The sequence below is a fragment of the Chlorocebus sabaeus genome, chromosome 1 (genome assembly GCF_047675955.1).
Source record: "Chlorocebus sabaeus isolate Y175 chromosome 1, mChlSab1.0.hap1, whole genome shotgun sequence".
NCBI lineage: Eukaryota > Metazoa > Chordata > Mammalia > Primates > Cercopithecidae > Chlorocebus > Chlorocebus sabaeus.
Genome location: NC_132904.1, coordinates 33,890,570 through 33,914,322, shown reverse-complemented (window position 1 = coordinate 33,914,322; position 23,753 = coordinate 33,890,570). Strand labels below are relative to the sequence as shown.

Genomic DNA, 23,753 nt, shown 5'->3' with positions numbered 1-23,753 from the left:
CGTTTATTCAGTAAATGATGATTAGAACCCACGTGACAGAGTCTTTGCCCTCAACAGTTCCCAGTCTGGTAGAGGGAGGGGTAGGCAAGGGAGAGAGGGACTGACAAGTACATTGCCACGTACAGTCATTGCTGTAATTGACTTCAATGCTAAAGAGTCATTCTACAGATAAATATGGGGCAAGTAAAGGCACTGCAGTGGAGAGAAATTCGTATGTGGCTCAGAGGTCTGCAACAGAACATAAACAGAATGTGCAATATGCAGGCGACAGCTTGTTGTTGCTGAGCTGGAGGCTGGAATTCATGTGTCAGAAAAAGACAGTGGGCATGGGAATGCAAATGAGGGTCAATGACAGGCATGAACCAAGGTCAGAAGGTCTTGGGATTCCAGATGAATAAGTTTTTTCTGTCTGCAATAGGTAGCCCTTAAAAAACTATGTGAAAAGGATTGTGCATTAGAAAGTTAATCATCTACAGTTTAACTTAGAGGGAAATTGGAAGGAAGATATTATGGCAACAGAGAGCAATCAGAAAGCTATTTCAATGATCCAGAATGATAACTGTATATTAACATGTGTCTAGCTTGAACTTAGGGAAGAAGCTTAATTTATCCTGAAGTCAATATTTATGGAAACAAAACTTGATGAATTCCTCAAATAAATGTTTTCTATCCTAAAATTCTAGCCTTTTAAAAATAATAACATTATAACAATATTACTGAAAATAGATCATTGTGATGGTTGAACATTGAAGCTGTAGTTGTATCATTTTGCCAGAAAACTAATTAAATACTAGCTCTTCACCTGCCATTAGTTTCACAAACTTGGCATGAGCTCGCTGCATGGGCTCTGTGCTGTTATCGGGCTAATGAGCTGAGTTCAGACAGCAGCCAGGTAGCTTTTCCGGCTACACTGATTACTTACAGAATTTCACTGGAAGCATTTTCCGTTGTTAGAGCATCTTTTTGCATTTGCTTTTCTTCTGGTTCTGTAACTTGCTTCTCTTTGCCAAAAACTGCTGCAGGTTTATGCACAGCAAGCTTGCTTCCAGATACAATGTCACTTTGGACTTCTAAAACAAGAGCTGAGCAAAAATTCACAAATTGCAAGGACATATTAGTTACAATTGCAGAGCATCAAGAATTTAGAAACAGACACTAAAATACAAATGCAAAAAAAAATCCATCTATTTGGTCTATTCATAGGTTATTTATTAAACTCAGTTGAACTTAATTTTAATTTTTGTAGATTCTTTACTCTCAAGGTATCCTTAGTCAAAAATACTAAAAATAGGTCTTTCCAAAGATCAGTTAATTATTCTATATTGTAATTATTCAAATGGGCTATATTATTTAGATATATGTTTCTAGATCATTCTCTGGGATCCAAAACTTATCAGTGGACGTCCCAATCCCAGTCCCAGTGAAAGCCTTGAATGACACATGCAAAGTTTTACTATACAGTGTTCAATATATATCATAGGGCAATGTTTTAAATTATACTAATGTTTTTTGTCTCTTTTTCTTTTCTCTGTATGGACTTTTGTCCTGGTTCCTGGAGAAAACTTAAGGGAAGGAGGAGGATCATGAGGAAATCAGAACTTGAATAAAAGAAAAGCAAAAGTCCAAAGATAGTTTTTGACATTCAAACAGCATACTGCCATTGACCGTGGAAGTTAGGATGATACAGTCATGATCTATGGTTTCTCCAAAAGCCTGTAGTTCCCACTTAGTGTATCAAGGGTTTAACTTCAGGATTGACCTGGAGAAAAACCACCACTCCTGAGTCAGAGGGGATTTGGGGAACAAGACAGAGAAAGCCAGAAAACTAGCACAGTGTATCCTGATTCTCTCTACAGGCTTCACTTTGGGTATCTTAGTTAAACTGGGGAAACAGTGAGGACACTGTCCATTGTTTAGGACACCAGCCATTGTTGAGGACACCATGATGACGTCCCCTTTCTAGCTACCCTTGCTACTCCAGTCTGAAGCACAGCCAGCCACGTGAACTGGGATCTGGTTTCTGGGAGGTGCAGCTAAGACCCAGGAGTTGCTGAGAATCTTTTTGGGGAACTTTCCAAAAGTGCGTGCCAAGCAGGGGTGAGGTGGCTCTGTAGCAAGAACTGCAGAGATGACCACCCAGTCATAGCCAGGCTCCAGAGGGCCACAGGAAGCAGAGAGAAGGCTGAGTCAGGGAGGAAGCACACCCACCCAGAGTATCGTCTGAACCAAAAGAAGGAACCACAAGTCACTCCAGTCATAGACTTCAGCCAGCAGAGCCCAGGAAGCAAGAAGATCTGCATCCCAAGTGCTTTCTTTCTATCTTAGAGAGGAACTTAACATGAGAGTCTGGAGATAGAGAAATCTGAAAGCTCTCCCTAAAGGGACTAATTAAATTAATGGATGGAATAAAATGTAAACATGACTGGAGAATGCATGAGGCTCACAAAGAAGGTCAGATCTGTTAACGACAAAATAAAAAGATTATGTTTTCTTTGCACATTCAAACTGTAGTGTGAACTAAAATACTCAATCCTGTCAAACATATAAATGACTTTAAAGAGTTAAACAGCAAGATGCAGAGGTGAAATATTACCTGTTTAAACAAACTTTGACTTTTTTAAAAACAGTATCATCAAGCCTTTCATTTTGGCTGCATATATTAAGGTAAATAATTCCAATGCTTACCTTCTATTTTACGTATGCTACAGAAGATTTGAATTTTGGAAATGTCTGATGCTAGGTTCCTCAGGAAGATTTGTTTCTTTTGTTGAGCAATGGACAGGTCAGGATTGATCCAATGTTCTCCACATGAAACATACACCTATCAAACAAAGCATCTCTTATCCTGTATATAATTGTCACAGCAGCATAATCTGTAATAATCTAAACTGGAGACAATCAAAAAAATCAAAATGTACTATTAATATAATAGGTGAATGATTAAAGAAAACTGTGGTGCCATGGAATACCACTCAGTACTTTCAAAAAAAATCAAACTGCTGATAAAGGCAACAGCTTTAATGAACTTCAAGAGTTTTGTATTAAGTGAAAAAACTGTCTTTGTATTGTACCATATTATTTTTGCAACATCCTGTGAATCTATAATTATTTCAAAACAAAAGTTTTAAAAAATAATTGTTTAAGAAGAAGAGGGAAGGAAGGAAGAAAAGAGGAAGGGAGTGAGGGAGGGAAGGAGGTAGAAAGGAAGGGAGGAGAGAAGGAAGCAAGGGAGGGACGCAGGGAGAGAGGGAGGAAGGCAGGAAAGAAGGAAAGGAGGAATAAATTAGAGATTGGCAAAATTAGAGATTGGGAAACTATCCCTAAAACCTAAATCTTGTCCCCTGTCTTTTTTTGTGAGTACAGTTTTATTAGAACACAGCTATGCCCATTCATTTACATGTTGTCTATGGCTGCTTTCATGCATCAGAGCAGAGCTGATATACAGCAGGCACCATATGGCCCACAAAACCTACAATATCTACTACATCATTCTTTACAGAAAATGTTTAATGACCCCTGGTATAAATGAATTTGTAGTACAAACACCAAAATGTCAGTGTGGATATTTCCAGGTGACAAGATTATGGATGATACTTTTCCTCCTCTCCTCCTTTTTTTGCTTTTATGTATTTTTAAATGTCCTTAAATGGATAAATATTTCTTTACAGATGAGAAAAGAAAGTGATATATTGAAAAAGGCTCAGTAAGAAGAAAGAGAACCTTAGTGCTGACTTTTCTGGTCATTGCAAAGTCATTATTACAAACATTCAACATTCTATGTAGAAGACCCAGGGAAAACTTCAAATAATAATACTAATAATAGTAAATATATATTACTATTACTAATATTATTATTTGAGATGGACTCTTACTCTGTAGCCCAAGCTGGAGTGCACTGGCATGATCTCGGCTCACCTCTGCCTCCAGGGCTCAAGTGATTCTCATGCCTCAGCCTCCTGAGTAGCTGGAATTACAGGCACCTGCCACTACGCCCAGCTAATTTTTTGTATTCTAGTAGAGGGAGGGTTTCGCCATGTTGCTCAGGGTGGTCTTCAACTCCTGAGCTCAGGTGATCCACCCGCCTCGGCCTCCCAAAATGCTGGGATTACAGGTGTGAGCCACCGTGCCCAGCCAAAAATTTCTTCTTTTGAACAACAGATTCCTTTTTCTCTTTTGGACATATTTAATGATGTAACTAACTGTTTATGTTTCCATTTTCATGTTACTCTTCAGAGCAGTGACAGATTAATTTCTAGCAAATATACAATCACTCCTGGCTCCATCTTATCCTCCTTCCACTCATACCTGCTTTGCCATGGTGGCCTCATCTATACTTACCATTAAATTAATTTTTTGTATTGTATGATTTAATGTAATCTACCTTAAATTCATTCTTTAAAAACCCACAGTGGGCCGGGCGCAGTGGCTCACGCCTGTAATCCCAGCACTTTGGGAGGCCAAGGCTGGCAAATCACGAGGTCAGGAGATCGAGACCATCCTGGCTAACACGGTGAAACTCCGTCTCTACTAAAAAGACAAAAAAGTAGCCGATCTTGCTGGAGGGCGCCTGTAGTCTCAGCTACTTGGGAGACTGAGGCAGGAGAATGGCGTGAACCCGGGAGGCGGAGCTTGCAGTGAGCCGAGATCACGCCACTGCACTCCAGCCTGGGCAACAGAGCGAGACTCCGTCTCAAAACAAAAACAAAAACAAAAACCCACAGTGAATAGCATAGCAGAACAAACAAAAACACTAAAAACAAACACACAAAACGCTTGGAGAATGGCATTAGGATTCAAAATGAGATCTAGCAGTCTCTGAGAACAACAGACTCTCCACCCTGCCATTCTGCCTCTGATATTGGCCATTGATACTTCTGTTTAAGACTCCCTCCAGGACTATTTAGGTTCAGGGCCTGAGTTGAGTTCTGACGAAATGGTACAAGCTTTGTTCTCTGTTCAAAGAATTGTAGGCATCAATCAAGGAAGGTATCTTTTTTTTCTAATTTTTCAAACGGGATGCCTCAAATTCTATAAATGAGGGGAAAAGCTGGGCTGCTAAAGTCCTTCTGCTTTTCAGCCTTCTCCAGTCACCCAAATAGAGTGTGTGAAAAAAGTAGACATAATTTTGTCCGGAAAAAGTGAAATCACCATTTAGTAAGAAACCATTAAACAACTACATTTTGAAGCTCTCAAAAAGAGCAGAGAATTTACCCCCTTCAGAGCAGGAGACAGAAATTACAAATGATTAACAATTTGGCCTTCTCCAGTTTCTTCCTTAATTTCTAGAGTCTAGGATCATGATGAATATTAAGTAGATTAATTCGGCCGGGCGCGGTGTCCCACACCTGTAATCCCACCACTTTGGGAGGCTGAGGCAGGTGGATCACCTGAGCTCAGGAGTTTGAGACCAGCCTGAGCAACATGTTGAAATCCATCTCTACCAAAAATACAAAAAATTAGCCAGGCATGGTGGCACATGCCTATAATCCCAGCTACTCTGGAGGCTTAGGTGGGAGAATTGCTTGAGCATGGGAGGCGGAGGTTGCAGAGAACCAAGACTGCGCCACTGCACTCCAACCTGGGTAACAGAGTGAAACCCCGTCTCAAAAAAAAAAAAAAAAAAAAAAAAAGTTTAATTTATATACCACTCTGAAAACCATGCCAGAATAATGTTAGCTGTTAGTATTATTTTCTGATGCTTGCTCAGTTAGGATAATTCTGAGAGAAAATAAGGATTAAAATGGAAAGCTTTTTATATTTAAGGGCATTCTTTCTTGGATGAGGTATTCATAAATTAATATTGCCAGGTTCAAATCCATGTCTTTACCAGTTCATCTCTTTGCAGGTCTTTTAAGGCAAATATTTCCTTCCCCTTTTCATTGTACAATCTCCGAGCTGCAGAAGGTAAATTTAAAATCTCAGTGCACCTGTAATAAAAGACACAAAAATTGACCTTGCATACAGAAAGCTTCCAGCGGCAAAGGGAGAAAATAAAAGAAATCAGGGCCCTGAATCCATAATGACAACTCTCTCCGCAGGACTGTTAGTCATAAGCTGGACTCTGGGGCCCGTCAGACCCATTTGAGTCTCATTTTCCTCTCCAAAGTGTGGCACTTGGGCAAATTATTTAACCTGTCTAAGGCTAGATTTCTTACCTTCCAGGGTTTCTGTGAAGATGAAAGGTTGATTTTGAAAAGGGCTCTTAGCACAGTCCCAGACATGACCAATAAATAGCTAGACACACTGCTATTGACTTTTCATTCCTTGGTATGCCCCACACTTTTCTATTTCTGTGCCTGTGTTCTTTCTCCTACCTAAAAAAAATCTTCCTTGGCTTTTTTCTGATGTAGTTTTGCTCTTTCTCCAAGGTTGTCAAAGTCTAATTTGTCACCAAGTTCTTCAGCTCCCTCCACCAGAAGTGATGACTATAGCCCTTTAACTACCTTTGAAATAGACGTTTTTAGTCTGGTTAAACATTGAACACTGATTTCCCACTCCCACAACCCCCTGCCCTCCCAAAGAAGCACTGGACAAGCCTTGTGGATTTTGAGATGAATGACAGTTTTGTGGTTCCCTGAGGAGCTCTGAATCTGGTCAGGGAAGAGAAAGGTGAGCCACTGAAGTGTAATATGAAGTCACAGGTGCTGCCATAGGCACCTGGCCAGTGTGCTGTGAGAACAGAGGGGAAAAAAATTAATTTTTCCAGAGAACCCTTATCTAAGGGAGTGACATTTGGGTTGGGTTTTAAAGGATAAACAGGATTTCATCAAAAAGCGCTAGACTGGAGCTGAGTGTATGGACATGAGGAAAGTATGGAAGAGATGAAACTGAAAAATAAAGCAGAAACCAACTGAAAGTACTTAGGATTCCAGACTGAGGAACCTGCCTTCTAGCCCATAAGCAGCAGAAAGCCATTGAAGACATTACAGCAATTACGTGGTGTTATCAGGTCTGCTTTTCAGAAAGTTAACTGTCAGAAAGGTGGAAAATGGGCTGGAGGTGGGAGAGGCTGGACCCTAGACAGCAAGCTTTAGGACAGATGTAAATAGATGGAATTGTGAGGAAAAAGTAGAGCTACAGGAGACTGATGGAGCATTTCCTAAACAATACTGTGAGGATATCCTGCCTATGGAAGAAGTAGAAGATTGTTCCTAAATATATTTTGTGTTAGAATGTACTGTTTACAGTAAACGAACTTCAGTTGACTTTATGCTCATCAGCAAGACGTAGCTTTATAATGTTTCTAAATTTTATTTCCTCAATGGGATAAAGCAATTAAACAGATAATCAGGCCCCTCATTTCTCTAAGGCTAGCTTAGAAGTAAATAAAGCAGGTTGGGTATGGTGTTCCATACCTGTAATCCCAGCACTTGGGGAGGCCAAGGTAGGAGGACCACTTGAGGCCAGGAGTTCAAGATCAGCCTGGGCAACAGAGCAAGATCCCTATTTTTAAAGAAAGGAGCTATGCCTCCCAGATCCACAGTCAGCTACAGCTCCGCAGCAGTGGAGCTCTTATGCTAATCAGTTCCTTCCAAATGGTAACAAAACCTTCGAGAAGCTATGGTCATGTGCTTTCTCCTTTTCTTTATCTTCTTGCTTTGGATTTTTGTCTCATTTTCTTTCTTCTCCATGTGGCCTTCTCTGACAGCTGCCCCTTACAATGTTCTCTCTCTTTCCTGGTTATATGTAAACCAGGATATATATCATCATGTAAATGATTGCTTGATCATTTTCAATTCTGTATGGTTATAAAGAGTGCTGCATGTGGCTTTCTGATTGTTTCACTAAGCAAATTTTCTTCCCCAAAAGTTAGTTGGGAGTTCCTTAAGAGCAAGCAATGCCTTGTTCTAGAGAGAGAGAGAGAGAGACAGAGAAGAGAAGAGAAGAGAAAAGAGAAGAGAAGAGAAGAGAAAGAAGAGAAGACAAGAAAAAGAAAGACACCGAAAACCTCCAGCAGAACATCCAACATTGGTTGATGTACATAATATAAATACAACAGATAACTGTTGATTTAACAGTTGAGGAAAACAAGCCTTGGAGAAGGACAGGGCTTTGCTGAAGACTTCCAGCTAATTAGTGGCAATGCTGGGGTTAAAATAAGTTCCATTGCCTCCTAATCCTGTGGTCTTTCCAATATTCTATGTTGCCAGCAACTTTACAGAAAGTAGAAGGTACCAACAACAACAACAAAAGTCCTGTATCTATTATTTTAAAATGGGACTTATTATACCATTAGATCATACTTCAGTTTTGTAGACGCAAAAATCAATGACAAAGAGAACCTCAAAATTGTCCAGAGTGAATTATTAAATAACTAAAGATAGCATAATTTTCCTTAAACTCAATAAAACTATCCCCTTATATTCGACAAGGCGTATTTTGCAAAAAAGTTCATACCAAGTGCTCCAACCTTTCAGCAGTGACCTAATTCTTGATTTGGTAAGAAAATACTGATTAAAGAAAAATTACAACATATTTCATAAACATGATATATGTTAGTGCTATGGCTTAGATGTTTGTCCTCTGCAAACCTCATGTTGAAATTTGATCTCCAATGATGGAGATGAGGCCTAATGAGAGGTGTTTGAGTCATGATAGAAGATCCCTCATAAATAGATTAATGCCCCGCCCCCCCCGGAAATTAGTGAGTTCTCACTCTATTAGTTATTTGAGAGCTGACTGTTAAAAAGATGCTGGCACCTTCCGTCTCTCTCTTACTTCTTCTCCTCTATGTAGTCTCTGCATTTGCCAGCTCCTCTTCACCTTCTGCCATGAGTGGAAGCCGCCTGAAGCCCTCACCAGATGCAGATGCCCAATCTTGAACTTTCTAGCCATCAGAATCATGAACCACATAAACCTTTTTTCTTTATAAATTAACCAGTCTCAGGTATTTCTTTACAGTAACACAAAACAGACTAAGACAGTCATATTTTAAAAATCGGTTTATAACAGGTAAAATACAAAAATTTACCCCACTCTTAATTCAACCAAATATAAGCCAAAAAAAGGTGCTGTAAATTGTGAAATATATTTTTTAAATGAGATTAATTTATATTTACAGAATTGGTGATTCTGAAAGCTAGGGGAATTTGCTAGACCTTGACATTTAGGGGAAAAAAATTGTATTAATTACCATTGGTATCATAGGCTCACATGCTTTATATATTCCACAGATTAGAAACTCTAGAATCATTATATTAACTACTGATTTTGTTAGGTACGTATATATGTAATATATATATATGTAAATAAAATATTTAACCTATTATAAACCAAATTTATATATATTTAAATTGGTTTATAATAGGTGAAATATAAAAATTTCACTACTCCATCCTTAATGCAAGCAAATATAAACCAAATATAATATACTATATATATTTAAGTATATATATAGCATATACTTAACTATATAGTATATGCTTAACTATATATACCATATACAGTATACACTATATATGTATATATCATATAGTATGTTATCTGTTATAAATAATCATTCAGGTATTTAAATGGAAAACGCATTTGCATTTAGAATATTAAGTGCTTACCTTTCCAAAAATTGGTGAAATTCTATCTGGTCCATTTCTGTTTCAGTATATTTAGTGACACAGATTTTCTCTCTCTTTTCAGTGTGAACACTTCTGAAACAAATGATCCAAGATTTGATTGATATGTCAGAATACACTGTCAATTATCTCTTGACGTATTTTAATATATGAAAAATTATAAGGTCTTAATTTATCATGACTTGCCCTAAAGTAATCTCTTTCTTTAAAATATACAGTTTCAAAAACTATCACAATGAAATATTTAACTTTATATTAAATATTAAATAACATGACGTTATTACATAAATATTCATACTATGAGTAATTTTATAAGACAATACATTTTCACTATTTTATTTCTCTTCTAATAATGCTGAACACTATGAAATATAAATTTTTCAACTTTGAAGAAAATTCAGAGATTGCATTCATTTTACCTGTAATTTTTTACTAGTATATTATCTTACTATTAACCCCAAATTTAAAATTTTTAAACTGAAAAATAAACAATGATGATCATAGAAAAAGATGCTTAATTTGAATATATATCTGCTCATAGTTTTAAGTTAGAAAACTATTTTGTGCATTTTTAGAATCTGTATATTTTATTAAATGAAATAGTTATCAAATACTTCATAATTAATCATTCATTCACTGCAAATGGTGATCAAATATAGCTAACCATTCATTCATTTCGTGGTCACTAATTTAAGGCCTATGTGGGCCCTTAATCATGTGGTTAACAAAGTGACTCTCTAATACCTTAAAACTTGATTCATCAGAACACAATGATCTATGATTGTAACATAGCAGATTGTACATCTGCTATGAATGAAGCATCCCTGTTCTCTGTCTCATGGATGAAACATAAGCAGATAATCATGAAACAGAATGGTAGGTGCTGTACTGGTGGAAGGCCCAGGGCTGGAGTAGTGGAGTACATAGCAGCCACAACTAACTCGAGAGGAGAGAGCATCTCATTCAGGGTCAATATTTGGAAAGGAAATCTAAACTCATTCTCAAAAGACTTTTATTATTCAAGTACATAGAAAGTGTTGGAAAGTGGTGGCGGGTGGTTTGAGAGTGGGAATAGGGGGAGTGTTGATAGGAAATAGAGCTAGAGAAATATGCAGGGATAGATCATAAAAGGCCTTACAAGCTCTATTAGGGAGCTCAAGTGAGTTCAGAGATCATAACTTACTAATAAGTAATACATATATTGTAATAATCTAAAATACAAAATTTACTTCAGAGCTTCATCTTGGGCCTTTCTTCTTAAAATTCCTTAAATACCACTTATAAAATTTTTCTTGTTTAACTTACATTTCTGAGAGATGAAATTTGCCTGTGACACAAGAAAAATTATGAAGGTCTTAATTTATATGAACTCGACAGTCATTATTAACGCTAATTGACAAGATCTTGTCACTCACTAGAGTAATAACTGACTAATTAATGAACAAATACTATTTGATTTTCCTTAGGCTTTGTAGATGAAAGAACTAATAACAACAACAAAAACTCCTCAAAACTATCTCCAGTAAATTACTAAATAGCCAAAGGACAGCATGTTACTAGAGCAAGATTTGGTTAAAGTATATCTATATTTCATCATTCTAGCATGATTTTGCTTGTAAAGACACTAAACAGCCCAACACTCCTTCTTCTTATAAATGAGTTTCAAGTTAATGAAAGTAATATATCCTTATATGTCAATAGAAGTTATTTCTTCTGGAAGATATGTAACTTGTATTTATTAAATACACTGAGGCACAGCAAGGGTTCTGCCTGGCACAACTCTAGGATGCCATTCATACAGATAACCATGTGAGCAGAGCTCTCTGAAGCTGGACAATGCAGCCATCCTGCAATGTAAGCCAAGACTTTCCATTTAAACCTTCTGTGAACCAGTACTTACATACAGCTCTGGTGTGGGTTGTCAGGGGGCGGTGTGGGGGAATGCTATTGATGATCTTATAGAACACTTTGTGAATCAGCAGAGAAATTAAACTATATGTAGTAGAGTTTTAGTGTTAAGTGTATGCCAGTGTATTTTAATTATTTGGGAGTAATTAATTCACATGGTGAACTAAGTGACTCTAATACCTGAATACTTAATGAACTGGGACACACTGTTCCATGAACATAGCATATGGGCAGCACAGCGTTTCACATATTCTGTGCTAGAAGAGTTGTCCAAATTTACCGTTTCAATCTCTTAAAATTTGTTTGGATTACCTGACTGCACCATGCATTTTAAAACATTGATGTGATAAGATAATATCTGTATGTAACTTTGAGCCACAATTAAAGATGCAAAACAAGAAAAAAAATGAATGTAGGAAGAAACAGAAATTTTGTGCTAACTTCCGGTGTTATTTTTGAAGAGTCATACATTACTTTAAGGACATTACCCTCACATTTTACATCTAGCAGAATGAGCTAATTATGAAATGTATGCGTCAAAGAATTCAATTTCAGGCTTGACTTTACTTTGAAGATTAATTTTTTACTTTATCATCTTTACAGGCAGTTCAGTGGTCAGCCAATCTGAATGTTACTCATTGTTCAGCGATGTATGAAGTATATTTAATCAATGTGAACAAAGTAATATTAAACTATTATCAGCAGCCTCAAATATTCTAAACATCTCAAAAGAAAGGTCAAGAGGTAATATCGTTGCTAATAATATGAGAAACAATGTGTTTAACTCATTCTTTACATCAGAGCTCTTCCCTGATCTATGATGCCTTTTGTCATAAAATGAAAATACAGTGGGCGCTTTTTCTTCAATGTTGGAGAAAATATTGGCTATTGGGAAAATTTTATTCCAATAATAATGCAAGCTAAAGTGTCAATAAATGCTTTTCTAGGGTGATAAACTTTTAAAATGTTATTCCAAGGAAGACTATAAATTATATAAAGTTATACTTTTGAGAACTATATTTGTTCATTAAATATTATAAAGATTTAAACATAATCATGTATAATTTAACTTAAATAAGGAGTTACAAAATTATATTTAAGAAGGATGTTGAGTTCAATTATTTCAAGACACATTTATAAAACTCAAACAAAAATGCTAATTCAAATATACATTGATCATAGAACTTTTAAAAATAGAACTTTTAAAAATCAGAGCTACTCATTTCTAATCCATTAACTTCTGTATCAGCAGAGTTCAAATCAAATTCCTGATGAAGAAACTAAATGAGTCCTAGTTTCTGTTTTCATCTTCAAATATCAATATGAGAGCCCTTTTGCTAAATAAATACAGAATTCCCACAGAAAAACGTCCATAATGAAGAACACAAAAATCGGTAGAAACTAGGAAGTGTATTTAATAAGTCTGAACAAGTTGTTCTTACTGTGTTTTCCATCCAGGTGAGATGTCTGGACCAAGGATAGTAAGGGATCTGTTTCTATTCTTGTCTCCATTCCGCAAAACTCTGAGTCGCACAGGGGCATATGGCTCCGTTGTCTTACAGATGGGTTTTTTCATGGGAGGACTGCTCGGAACAAGCAGTCCTTGTATCGGCCAATCAAACTCCTTCAGAAAGAAATGACAAAAACATAATAATAAATATAGAAGAAGGGTCATGTCTAGATTTTAAAAAATATTGGACACAGTTTATACCTTTAATCTCTCATTCAACAAAAATGTATTGGGGTACCTAAGATGTTCCAGACAATTCTAATTAATGTTTTAAGAGGAAAGATAATTATTTTTAAAATTTCTGTAACAGCCTGTGTTATGCTGCAAGATGAATGATTTATTCCCTCTCAGAGAAACATCATTCTCGAAAAATAGAACTTGGAATATTTTTGCTTACATGTTAAATATCTTTAATCAGCGTGAAGAAGGAATGTGACAAAAGTGGTTTTAAAATAGCCTGAAATAATACCGCCTTAAACTAAATCTATTTGGCAAAAAAAGGAATATATTTGGAGAATATTGCAAAAAAAAAAAAACAAAACAAAAAAAAACAAAATAATGAACATAAACACATTTCACATGTTTCAGTTGTAGAATTCAGTTACTTTTTAATTCAGTTTGTATCTATTCATCCATAAAATCATTTATTGATTAATTGATGTATTCTTCAAATATTTTTGAATGTTTACCATATATTCTGGCATGACATTATGCACCGAAAATAAAACTATGAACCACACAAGATACTCTTCCTCAAATAATTTTTAGAAGGTCTTCAGAAACTTACCTAAATATAGACTGGCAATTACAATAGTGCAAGTATGACGACAGGTTACAGGTGTAATGGGACCACATAGGAGGAGAACCTAACCTGAGTTTTCTTAAAATGTCGTAGAACTGACTGCTGAAGCCTTCGTAGGAGTTAATGCAGTAAAGGATTGGTAAAAAGAGGGGTAGACTTGAGGATTAATAGAATATGATGTTGGGGCAATAAAAGGAGGCAAGGGGGCTTCCAGGTTCACAGCTTGGGTAACTGGGTGGATGGTATTGCTGTTCACAGAGATAGACACTTGTGTGTGAAAGAAGAGTAAATGTGGGAAGGGATGATCAGTGATGATGCTGGGCAAGGTCCAAGTTCGTTCGTTCTTTCTTTTTTTTTTTTTTTTTCTACTTTCATAAACAATTGTCCTGGCAGCATCTCCTGTTAATCTGCAATGATCATCCTGTAAAATATCACTACTGCATGTAAGTGCAGATCTGCTTTTGTTTCTCTTCAGTTTGTCAGTTTGTCTTTCCCTTCACAGTAATGTACTGCTTTGATTACAATATATTTTTATGTGGTAAGTCTTGATAACTGGTAGGGCAAAGATGCTCACCTTGTTTTTCTTTTTTTGGGAATTGGCTCTTGTTGGCCCTTTGCTATTTCATATACATTTAAGAATGAGGTTGGTTAGCTTTTTAAAAGTCTCTTTGGGATATAAGTGCTCTACATTGGGTTAAGAAATTTTTATTTTGCTAATATCTTTTCTTGAATTTATGTTAAATCATATAAAGTTCTTTTTCCTTCATTTACTGAGATTTGCCTATATAACTAAACTCTCATCACTTATGTGTTAATGACATTAATTTAAAAAAATTTAATATTGCCTTCCTGGATAAATGAAAATTGCTCATGATGTATGACACTTTTTATAAATTGTTGAATTAAATGTGTTAATATTTTCTTTAAGATTTTTGCATGTACATTCATAAATCAAATTAACATGTAATTTTCATTTATTACCTTCCTCAAGATTTGATATGAACCTTATGCTAGCCTCATGAAATGAGTTGGAAAGTATTGCTTCTTGTGAGAAACACAGTCACCCATCCAAACCCAAAGAATGGACTTAGAGGCACAACATCCCACTGCTATTAAGACTCCTGCCACAATTACAAGAGATGTAAGGATTGAAGCTATCATGCCTTTCCATTTTCCAAACCAACCTTCTACCCAACACGTAAATGGGTCATCAATTCCAGCATTCTCTGACTGTTCATTGGCTAGAGTTATCGGCCCTTGAAAAGTTTTTGTGATGGTTCCATCTGGGGCAGTATTGTTAGGAATGAAAGTACAACATTTTCCTCCCAGCATAACACATACATCTCCTTTTTCTGCTAGTATCATGTCTTAATGCAAGCCTTTCCCAGGCCTTTCGGCTGGTGGCATCAAACTGGCTAACCATCCCTTTGAGGGCATTCCAAGCATAACTGGGGAATCTCTGTTGATTATAGTAGATGTAGTTAATCCAATTCACACTCTTAATAGTTGATCACCAGAAGAGTGCTGACTCAAACCCAGCAGTTATTTGGTTTCAGGCCTTAAATTTATTAGGCGACACCCTAGGGACTCCTATCAAGTCAACATATATATTGGGATCAAAAGAATTTGTCAAATCTCTCCAGTTTCAGTGGCCATGTGTATTTTCAGGTATCAGGTATCTTAATTGTGGAATGCCAGGGTGAATGGAATGGCCAGTTGGACTAAAGCACAAGTCCCGGTCCAACTGGATGGTAACAGGTTATGGAGGTTCCTTTTCCCACAATATCACCAGCCTAGGGTATATGGAGAGCTGAGTAATTGCCATGGCTTGACTAACCAGTGACATTTAGGATGTAGGTACAAGTTGGGAGTTCTCCCATGGGCTTACTGAACTCTGTCCGCTGCCTAGAGAGGCAAGAGGAGTGGTTCATATTCCCTACAGAGAATGAGAGGATTGCTCTGGGATCCGACCTCTGTAATGTGGGAAAGAGCAATGACAGAGTCTTATAGGTCTCATTTCCCCAAGCATCCTTATCCTGGTACAGAGCCAACATGCAACGCATTCCTTTAGGATCGGTATTCTATCCTAGCGGAAACAGAACCACCTGTGCCTGAGGTTGCCCTGCAGCACACACACAGCAGTTACTCTTGTTGAGGGTTTGTACCAAAAATTTGACCCTTTTGACCCAGGCATTCACATCCCTGTACGCTGTCTAAATTTCTAAGGTTTGCCTTAAATCCTTTACCTCAATTATTTTTACCCTTTTAGGGTCATTATTTGGCAAAGTGTTTATTAGGGTCTGGGTTTGGAGTAGTCCCAGGCAAATGGGAGGTTGAGTCCTTGCTTAGTTTGAGAACAAATCACGCTAGGGGGTCTTTCCCTGTGTTGGCAGCCCCTAATCCATATACCTGAGATGCTACTTGTGGTTCTTGGTCTAGAACAACTGGATTGTCAATGGTGATGAGTATAGGATTGCATTCTAAATTCTGGCAGTTATTTGGTAGGGAGCGCTTGGCCCCTTGGACACATGTAGTTTATTCTTCAAGGGTCTCCAGTTCAGAGTTACTTACCCTATGTTTACTGTCCAACCCTGAAATTGGGTAGTCCACCATATGTTATCCCAGCTGGGGCAGGGTAATACCCTACTGTAACTTGTATCTGGTTCAGGGCAAAGATATTTATCTGCCTGCAAGAGCTATCTCTGATTTTCTAAATTCCCACAAGGTAAAACCTGGCAGGCATCAAATCTTATAGTCTGGGATGCTACCGTCTTGGTTACATTAATCACCAACCTGATTGGGTAGGGAGTAGGCCCCTGCCAGTTTCCATTTTGACCTTCTGTTCTTTGTATAGCAGCCCATCCCAGCCACATGAATAATAAACTACACGTGTCTAAGGGGCCAAGGGCTCCCTGCCAAATAACTGCCAGATTTTAGAATGCAATCCTATACTCATCACCATTGACAATCCAGCTGTTCTAGACCAAGAACCAAAAGTAGCACCTCAGGTATATAGGTTAGGGGCTGCCAACACAGGGAAAGACCCCCAGGGTGATTTGTTCACAATCCCACAACATTTTCCACCCAGGATAACACATACATCTCCTTTTTCTGCTAGTATCACGTCTTAACGCAAGCCTGTTTCCCAGGCCACTCGGCTGGTGGCATCAAACTGGCTAACCATCCCTTTGAGGGCATTCCAAGTATAACTGATGAATCTCTCTTGATTATAATAGATGTAGTTAATCCAATTCATACTCCTAATAGTAGACCACCGGAAGAGTGCTGACTCAAACGCAGCAGCTATTTGGTTTCGGGCCTGATTGGGTAGGGAGTAGGCCCCTGCCAGTTTCCATTTTGACCTTCTGTTCTTTGTATAGCAGCCCATCCCAGCCACATGAAGAATAAACTACATGTGTCCAAGGGGCCAAGGGCTCCCTGCCAAATAACTGCCAGAATTTAGAATGTAATACTGTACTCATCACCATTGACAATCCAGCTGTTCTAGACCAAGAACCAAAAGTAGCACCTCAGGTATATGGGTTAGGGGCTGTCAACACAGGGAAAGAAACCCAGGGAACAAAAATATCATGTCTTGCGTTAAGACATGATACTAGCAGAAAAAGGAGATGTATGTGTTATGCTGGGTGGAAAATGTGGGATTTTTTCCCCAACACAGGGGGAAAAAAAAAAAACAATTTTTTTTTTTGTTTTTTGTTTGAGGTGGAGTCCCACTCTGTCACCCAGGCTGGAGTGCAGTGGCGTGATCTCAGCTCACTGCAACCTCTGCCTCCCAGGTTCAAGCGATTCTCCTGCCTCAGCCTCCTGAGTAGCTGGGATTACAGGTGCGCACCACCACACCTGGCTAATTTTTGTATTTTTAGTAGAGATGGGGTTTCACCATGTTGGTCAGGCTGGTCTCGAACTCCTGACGTCGTGATCCACCTGCCTCAGCCTCCCAAAGGGCTGGGATTACAGGCATGAGCCACTGCACCCGGTCCCATGTTTTTTTTTTTTTTTTACATTTTTCTCAGAGTTAACTTTAAGGGTTCCTCAGGTGACCTGTGCACTGGTCTTTTTCTCTCCCTTCCGGGGTCTATTTTACCAGTCCCTTGACTGTAGTATAGTCAGTCCACCCCATTCAGCTGTTTGCACAGCAGTCTCTGTGGTTGGGAACACTCGATAGGGACCTTCCCAGTTTGGGTGGAACTTGTCTTCTTTCCAAGTCTTAATCAGCACCAAGTCACCAGGCTGGAAGTGGTGAACCGCAAATTTAAGAGGCAGAGTTTGAGTCAGAAGTCCTTTTAACCTGAGGGATGATAGGGTGGAGGATATGGCCAGTATATAATTTCTTAAAAATTGGTCCTTGATTTCCATAGTAGGAAGATCTATAGCCCTGTCCAAATATGGGAGTCCATATAATAACTCATAGACGGACAATCCCAAGTCTTTTCTTGGAGCTGTCTTAATCCTAAGGAGTGCTACTGGGAGACATTTGGTTCAAAACATTTTAGTTTCTAAGATTAGTTTGGTGACACACTTTTTGAGAGTTTGATTTCTTCTTTCTGCCTTTCCAGAGGAAGGGGGATGCCAAGGAGTATGATAATCCCATCTAATTTGTAAACCTTCCATAATTTCCCTTAACACCCTTGAGGTAGCTTCCTTCCTAAACTCATGCACTTCAAATAAATCATTCTCTTCTAACAAAGGGCAACCTGAAAGTTCAGGGTGTAAATCACAGATAAATAGCTTAAGCACAGAAGGGGAGAGGGGAAGACTCCTGGATTATCACCAAACTTCACACTCATACAATGGGCCCCAGTAAAAACAGTGGGCCTTAATAAGCACATTCCTTTCCCTTTAGGCACACTAAGGGAAGCTAAAAGCAGATTGGGGGAAGATGCCTGCAGCTGGAAGATGTCTGGGAACAAACACAGAAACTCTCCCTCCCAGATAAGTGACACAAAGGAATATTTTATGGTGATATGTAGGTTCTAATAGCCCATTTTTAATCAATCCCTCCATTGCTGGTGGGAGATCTTTTCTCCCTTCAATAGCAATGCGATATTGTTCCTGCAAACTACTTCTCAAGGTTGTTTTAGTTCAATCTGTAAGGGTGTGATTTTTAGCCCTCCCCTGTTGCCTTCCCAACCCACACAAGGGGATTAATTTTTCTTTCCTCCTCCTGTGTTAGGAGGCCCATCATTACCTTTATTTGTCCTTCCTCTATTCCTAATCCTAAACCCAATCTCACAACTATGATTTTACACAGGAGGTTAGTTCCTGCTTCAGAAACATGTCAGAATGACCCCTCAACTTGTTGTGGTCCCAATTAACATTTTCTTAAATATCAGAACCTCAAATCCCTCCCCTTACCCCTGATAGTGTCAGTTTTCCCTATTGGGTGGAGTTCTGAACCCCTTGGTTGGTGAATTAGGGAGGAGCGAGCCACACCAGTATTCACCCAAAGTGTCAATTTTCCTCCCTCAGGTCCCACCTCCAAATTTATCAAGGGTTCCTGGTGGGACCTACTCAGAAGGAACCCCTGACTTCTCCAGTCTTCATCAACGGTCATGATGGGGGATCACCTTTTCTTCTTTTCTTCCATTCAGGACATTCTCTCTAAAAATGCCCAGGTTTTCCACACTTGTAACATCCACTCATAGTTTTAGGAGATTTTCCCTGCATTTCCCTTCTTTCTCTGTGTCGAAATCTGTCATTCCCTTGTCTCCTTTGAGGGAGATCTTGATCTAACCTTTTCCTGACTACCTCTTCTACAGTGGAAACCATGGTTTTCGCTTTTTGTTTCTGCTTCTCTTCCTCTCTCCTTACAAAGACCTTCTGAGCTTCCCTCAGTAATTCCTCAATTGGTTTTTCATTCCATCCATCAATCTTCTGCAGTTTCTACTTTATCTTCCTTATGTAGCCCCCCAACCCTTCTGCAGCCTTACTGACAGCTGCCCCGGATGGACTTACAGCCTCTCAGGAAAACAACAACAAAATCCTTAATAGTTATCTCATCCATTTACCCTTCCATAACCCGAATCCTTTCTACCCCTGCTGACAAACAGCTACTTTGCTGTAGGCAAACCACTACTCTTCAAGCAGCCTAATCCTAAACTCTCCTCCACATCGCTTTCTCACTTGCATCTGCCAGTTCCTGGGCTCTGTCCCTCCTCAGTGGCCTCACTGCACCCTTTCCCTGCACCTCCTTGTTGGTTGAACCTCCAGAACCTTCCCTGAGCCCTGCCAACCTCTCCATATCCTCTCACTTCCTCTTGTACTCTTCCTTCCTTTTACATTATTTTTCTCCCCAGTCTCACCTTCTGTGTCTCTCTTTGATCTGTCTTTTCCAGTCTCTCGTTCATTTTTCTTCTTCTATCTCTCTCTCTATAATCTCCTGTTTCCTTTCTCCCTTACACTCAGTTTCTTCCTCTTTCTCTCTCTGAGCACAAGCCAAGCTGTGCTGTGCCCTGGCTCCCTCCTGTCTGTCTGCAAAGACGGACAGCTCTGCTGAAACGACAAAGCTTCAGCAGCAGCTTTTATCAAAAGTTTTTAGCAGCCAGCTCTCACGCACAGCTGTGCAGCTGGCTCTCCCCTGCCTTCAGGGTCAGCAACTTAACTCTTTCTCTCCCTCTCTGGCCCTCTACATTTGCTGTTTCCTTCCTCTTTCTCTTTCTAATTTCCTTTCTTACTTTATCCCTTTTTCCCTTTCTTCCTTGAGGGGGACCATGGGGGCTAATTACTTGATCCAGCAGAGAGCATAACCTATCTCTTCTTGTGAGGATGGGGTTTTATTATTCACATAGAGAATTAAAGCTTGACACACCCAATCCTCATCTGAGCCAAACTTAGGTTAAATGACTGAAGGCTTACTAATGGGGTCTTTGGGCCAGATAAAACAGCAATACTTTATCATTTTTTGTTTTTCCTTATTCCTGGTTTGGGGGTTATTTCCCCAAGCCTGTAACATCCATCCCTATGAATTATCTGCGGGGATGTCGGAGGTGGCCACATTGGCTCCCTCCTTCCTTTGTTCCCTAGGCCTAGAATTTTTGCTTCCTATTTTCAGCTGGTCCTCATGTCTGAGTTTTCCTGTGTACTCAACCCCCTTCTTGGATGTTTCTTTTACACCCTGTGAATCAACTTCTTTGTCTGTCTCCAGCTGTTTCCCTCGCGGAATAATGGAACCACAGATTGGGACTCCGCACTTGCTTTGTATCTAGGATATGTCTCAGACACACATACTCAACCTCCGAAAATGCCCAACCACCAAGGCAGTACATATAGTCCAATTTTCCTACCTTGGCTCAGGCACGAGGTTGCCTGGTTGCCGCGGTACTTACTATTCTCCCTGTGTTACCTCCACTGTCTCCTGAATAACAGTCTCGGGTTTATCTATGGCTTCAGTGGGGAGCTGGGACACCCGGACACAGCAAGCCACCTAAATTGGGTGGGACACTTCTCCCCTCTTGGCTGGAGTCCCACTCCATGCAGGCACAGAGATCGTGGATGGGCCACCAGGTTGTGAGAAACACACTCACCCGTCCAAACCCAAAGAATGGACTTAGAGGCACAAAGAACTGCAAAAGTTAGACTTTTTAATAACAGTCTTGAAAGATCAGATGTCTGGTGAGCAGGCACATTGGGGCAGTCACAACAGGTAATTTATCTCTCACCACACAAGTCCCTCTCCCAGTTCCTCATTGGATGAGAACTATGGGGTTAAAATCTTCCCGAATGTTGCCTAAGTTTCATTATTCCCCTTATAAGGTTATAAACCATCCCTTTCCCCTCTTAATTAAGTTTCAATTTCCCAATAATGAAACTTTCTTCTCTTTAATGAGCTGACCCCACCTCTACATTTTGTTTGCTTATTGTGACCTTCTAGGTGCATGAGCCCAGCAGTTTGTTACATTTGCAGGCTGGCTGCCAGTACTTAGATTTATCGTGTCTTGAAAATGGACCATTTAAAATGTTTTCTCACACTTCTTTTCTTATATTCTGAAATATTTGTTTCCTATGTTTACTAGAATTTGTCAGTAAAACTATTAGATCATGAAATGATTTCTGTGTGGAAATTTTGACTATTGATTCTATTTTTTCTATGGTTATTGGACTATTTAGGCTTTCTGTCTCTTCTTGGGTCCATTTTGTTGTATTACTTTTGTCCAGAAATTTGGCCATTTTATTTATTTAAGCTACTATATTTATTAGCACAAAGTTACCTGTAATATTCTTTTATGATCTTCTGAATCTCTCAGTTTCTATATTCATATCTTTTATTCTTGAAACTGGCCCAGTTATCCCATAGACCTTATGTTAATAGTTTCTCTCAAATAAACATAGAAATTTACCCTTCCAGTCTTGAAACTTGAGAAAGTTACATTTGTCTTATCTGAGTTCCTTTCTCAGGAAGCCAACCATCAGGCCTCCCAGATAGCATCAAGGAACTAAAACATACCAGATCACTGTATCTGGACAATGAGATGCCAGACCCCCAGTTGTCATGATTGCTTAACCAACCACCTGCTTCCTGTTGACCAATCCCTCTTCTTTACCTCTCCCTACTTCCTGTTTTTCCATACATGGTTGTGTTTCTTTCCTCCTATATAAACCCCTAATTTTAATTGGCCAGGGAAATAGATTTGAAACTGATCTCCCATGTCCTTGGCTGCAGCCCAATTAAATGAGATTAAAGCTTTCCTCCCTGGCAATACTGGTTGTCTCAGTGATTGGTTTTCTGTATGGCAAGCAGCAGGACTTGGACTGAACCCCTGGAGTTTTGATAACATTTTTAATATTATTATTTTTTATCTTAATCAGTTTTGCCAATTATGTCGATTTTATTAATATTTTCAAAGAACCTAAATTTGACTTTGATGACTCTGGTTTATATGAATCATCTATTGTATCAGTTTCTGCTCTTATAATTTACTATTTCTTTCCTTCTAATTCTTTGACCTCATTCTGTCACCATTGGCAGAACAGATGCTTATCTCATTAATTTTTAGCCTCTTTTCCATTTTAATACAAGCATTTAGGGCTATAAATTTCCTTCAGGTATGCTTTAGCTGAATCTCACACCTTTTGCTTTGATTCTAAATATTTCCTTTTTAAAATTTTCATTATGCTTTATTCTCTCACAAGTTAGTTAAAACATCTTTGTAAATTTCTAATATATGGTCTTACAAAATTATTTTAGCTATTTAGTTTTAACTTAATCCATCAGTAAAACGTGCTTGCATTATTAGACTATATCAAGGACCCTATATCAAGGACTAACTACTTTTCATCACCTCCCTTCCTACCATCATGGTTCAAGAAATTATTTCTTCTCATTAGGAAATGCAAAAGCCTTCTAACTGCTTATTCCTGTTTCTACCTCAACCCATTTTACTCTGTTGTCATAATTAACCTATTTATCCTTAAGTCAGAGCATATCACTGCTCTGCTCCAGACCCTCCCATGGCTTTCTATCTCAGACTAAGAGCCTAAGGCCTTATAATGACCTGGAAGGCCCTGCATGATCAGTATCCCCTATTTTCTCTCTGACTTTATCCCCTGCTGCCCTCTCCTTCACTCACACTGCTTCTGTCATATTTAACTCAGTGTCCCTTAAACACATCATCTAAGTTGTTTACATTTCCTGGCATGCTCTTTTCCTAAAGATCTGCTTGTTCTTCTGGTCTTTTACTCAAATATTACCTCAATGAAGCTTTCCCTAGCCAATCTAAAATTTCCAAAGCTAGTAATTTTTAAAATTTTTAAAATTTTAAATTTAAACATTTTTAAATTTACTAGTAATTTTCAAGAATTTTTAAAAGCTAGGACAACATACATTATTATATTAACTTACATTCCCTGAAAAGTTCTTGAATCTTGCAACTATATTGTAGAGAGTGTTTTAAATAAATTACAAACAAAGTCTGAAAACTGTGAATATTACTGAAAAAGCATCTAA

General features: G+C 38.5%; 1 protein-coding gene across 4 annotated transcripts in view; it reads right to left on the bottom strand.

Annotated features, from left to right (window-relative positions):
• The window catches only part of DCDC1 (doublecortin domain containing 1), a 505,142-nt gene that overhangs the window by 57,224 nt on the left and 424,165 nt on the right, over positions 1–23,753 (bottom strand). For 3 of the 4 annotated variants that reach the window (XR_012093393.1, XM_008002854.3, XM_073017517.1), the window contains exons 23-27: positions 12,920–13,101; positions 9,552–9,644; positions 5,828–5,927; positions 2,686–2,821; positions 923–1,082 (exon numbers count right to left, since the gene is read on the bottom strand). Coding sequence is in view for 3 of the 4 variants with exons in the window: in XM_008002854.3 (XP_008001045.3) it covers positions 923–1,082; positions 2,686–2,821; positions 5,828–5,927; positions 9,552–9,644; positions 12,920–13,101 (671 nt within the window). In the remaining variant the exon portion in view is untranslated. Of the gene's footprint in view, positions 1–922; positions 1,083–2,685; positions 2,822–5,827; positions 5,928–6,155; positions 6,546–9,551; positions 9,645–12,919; positions 13,102–23,753 lie in introns of those variants that run through there. The other variant, XM_073017521.1, reaches the window with a different exon arrangement.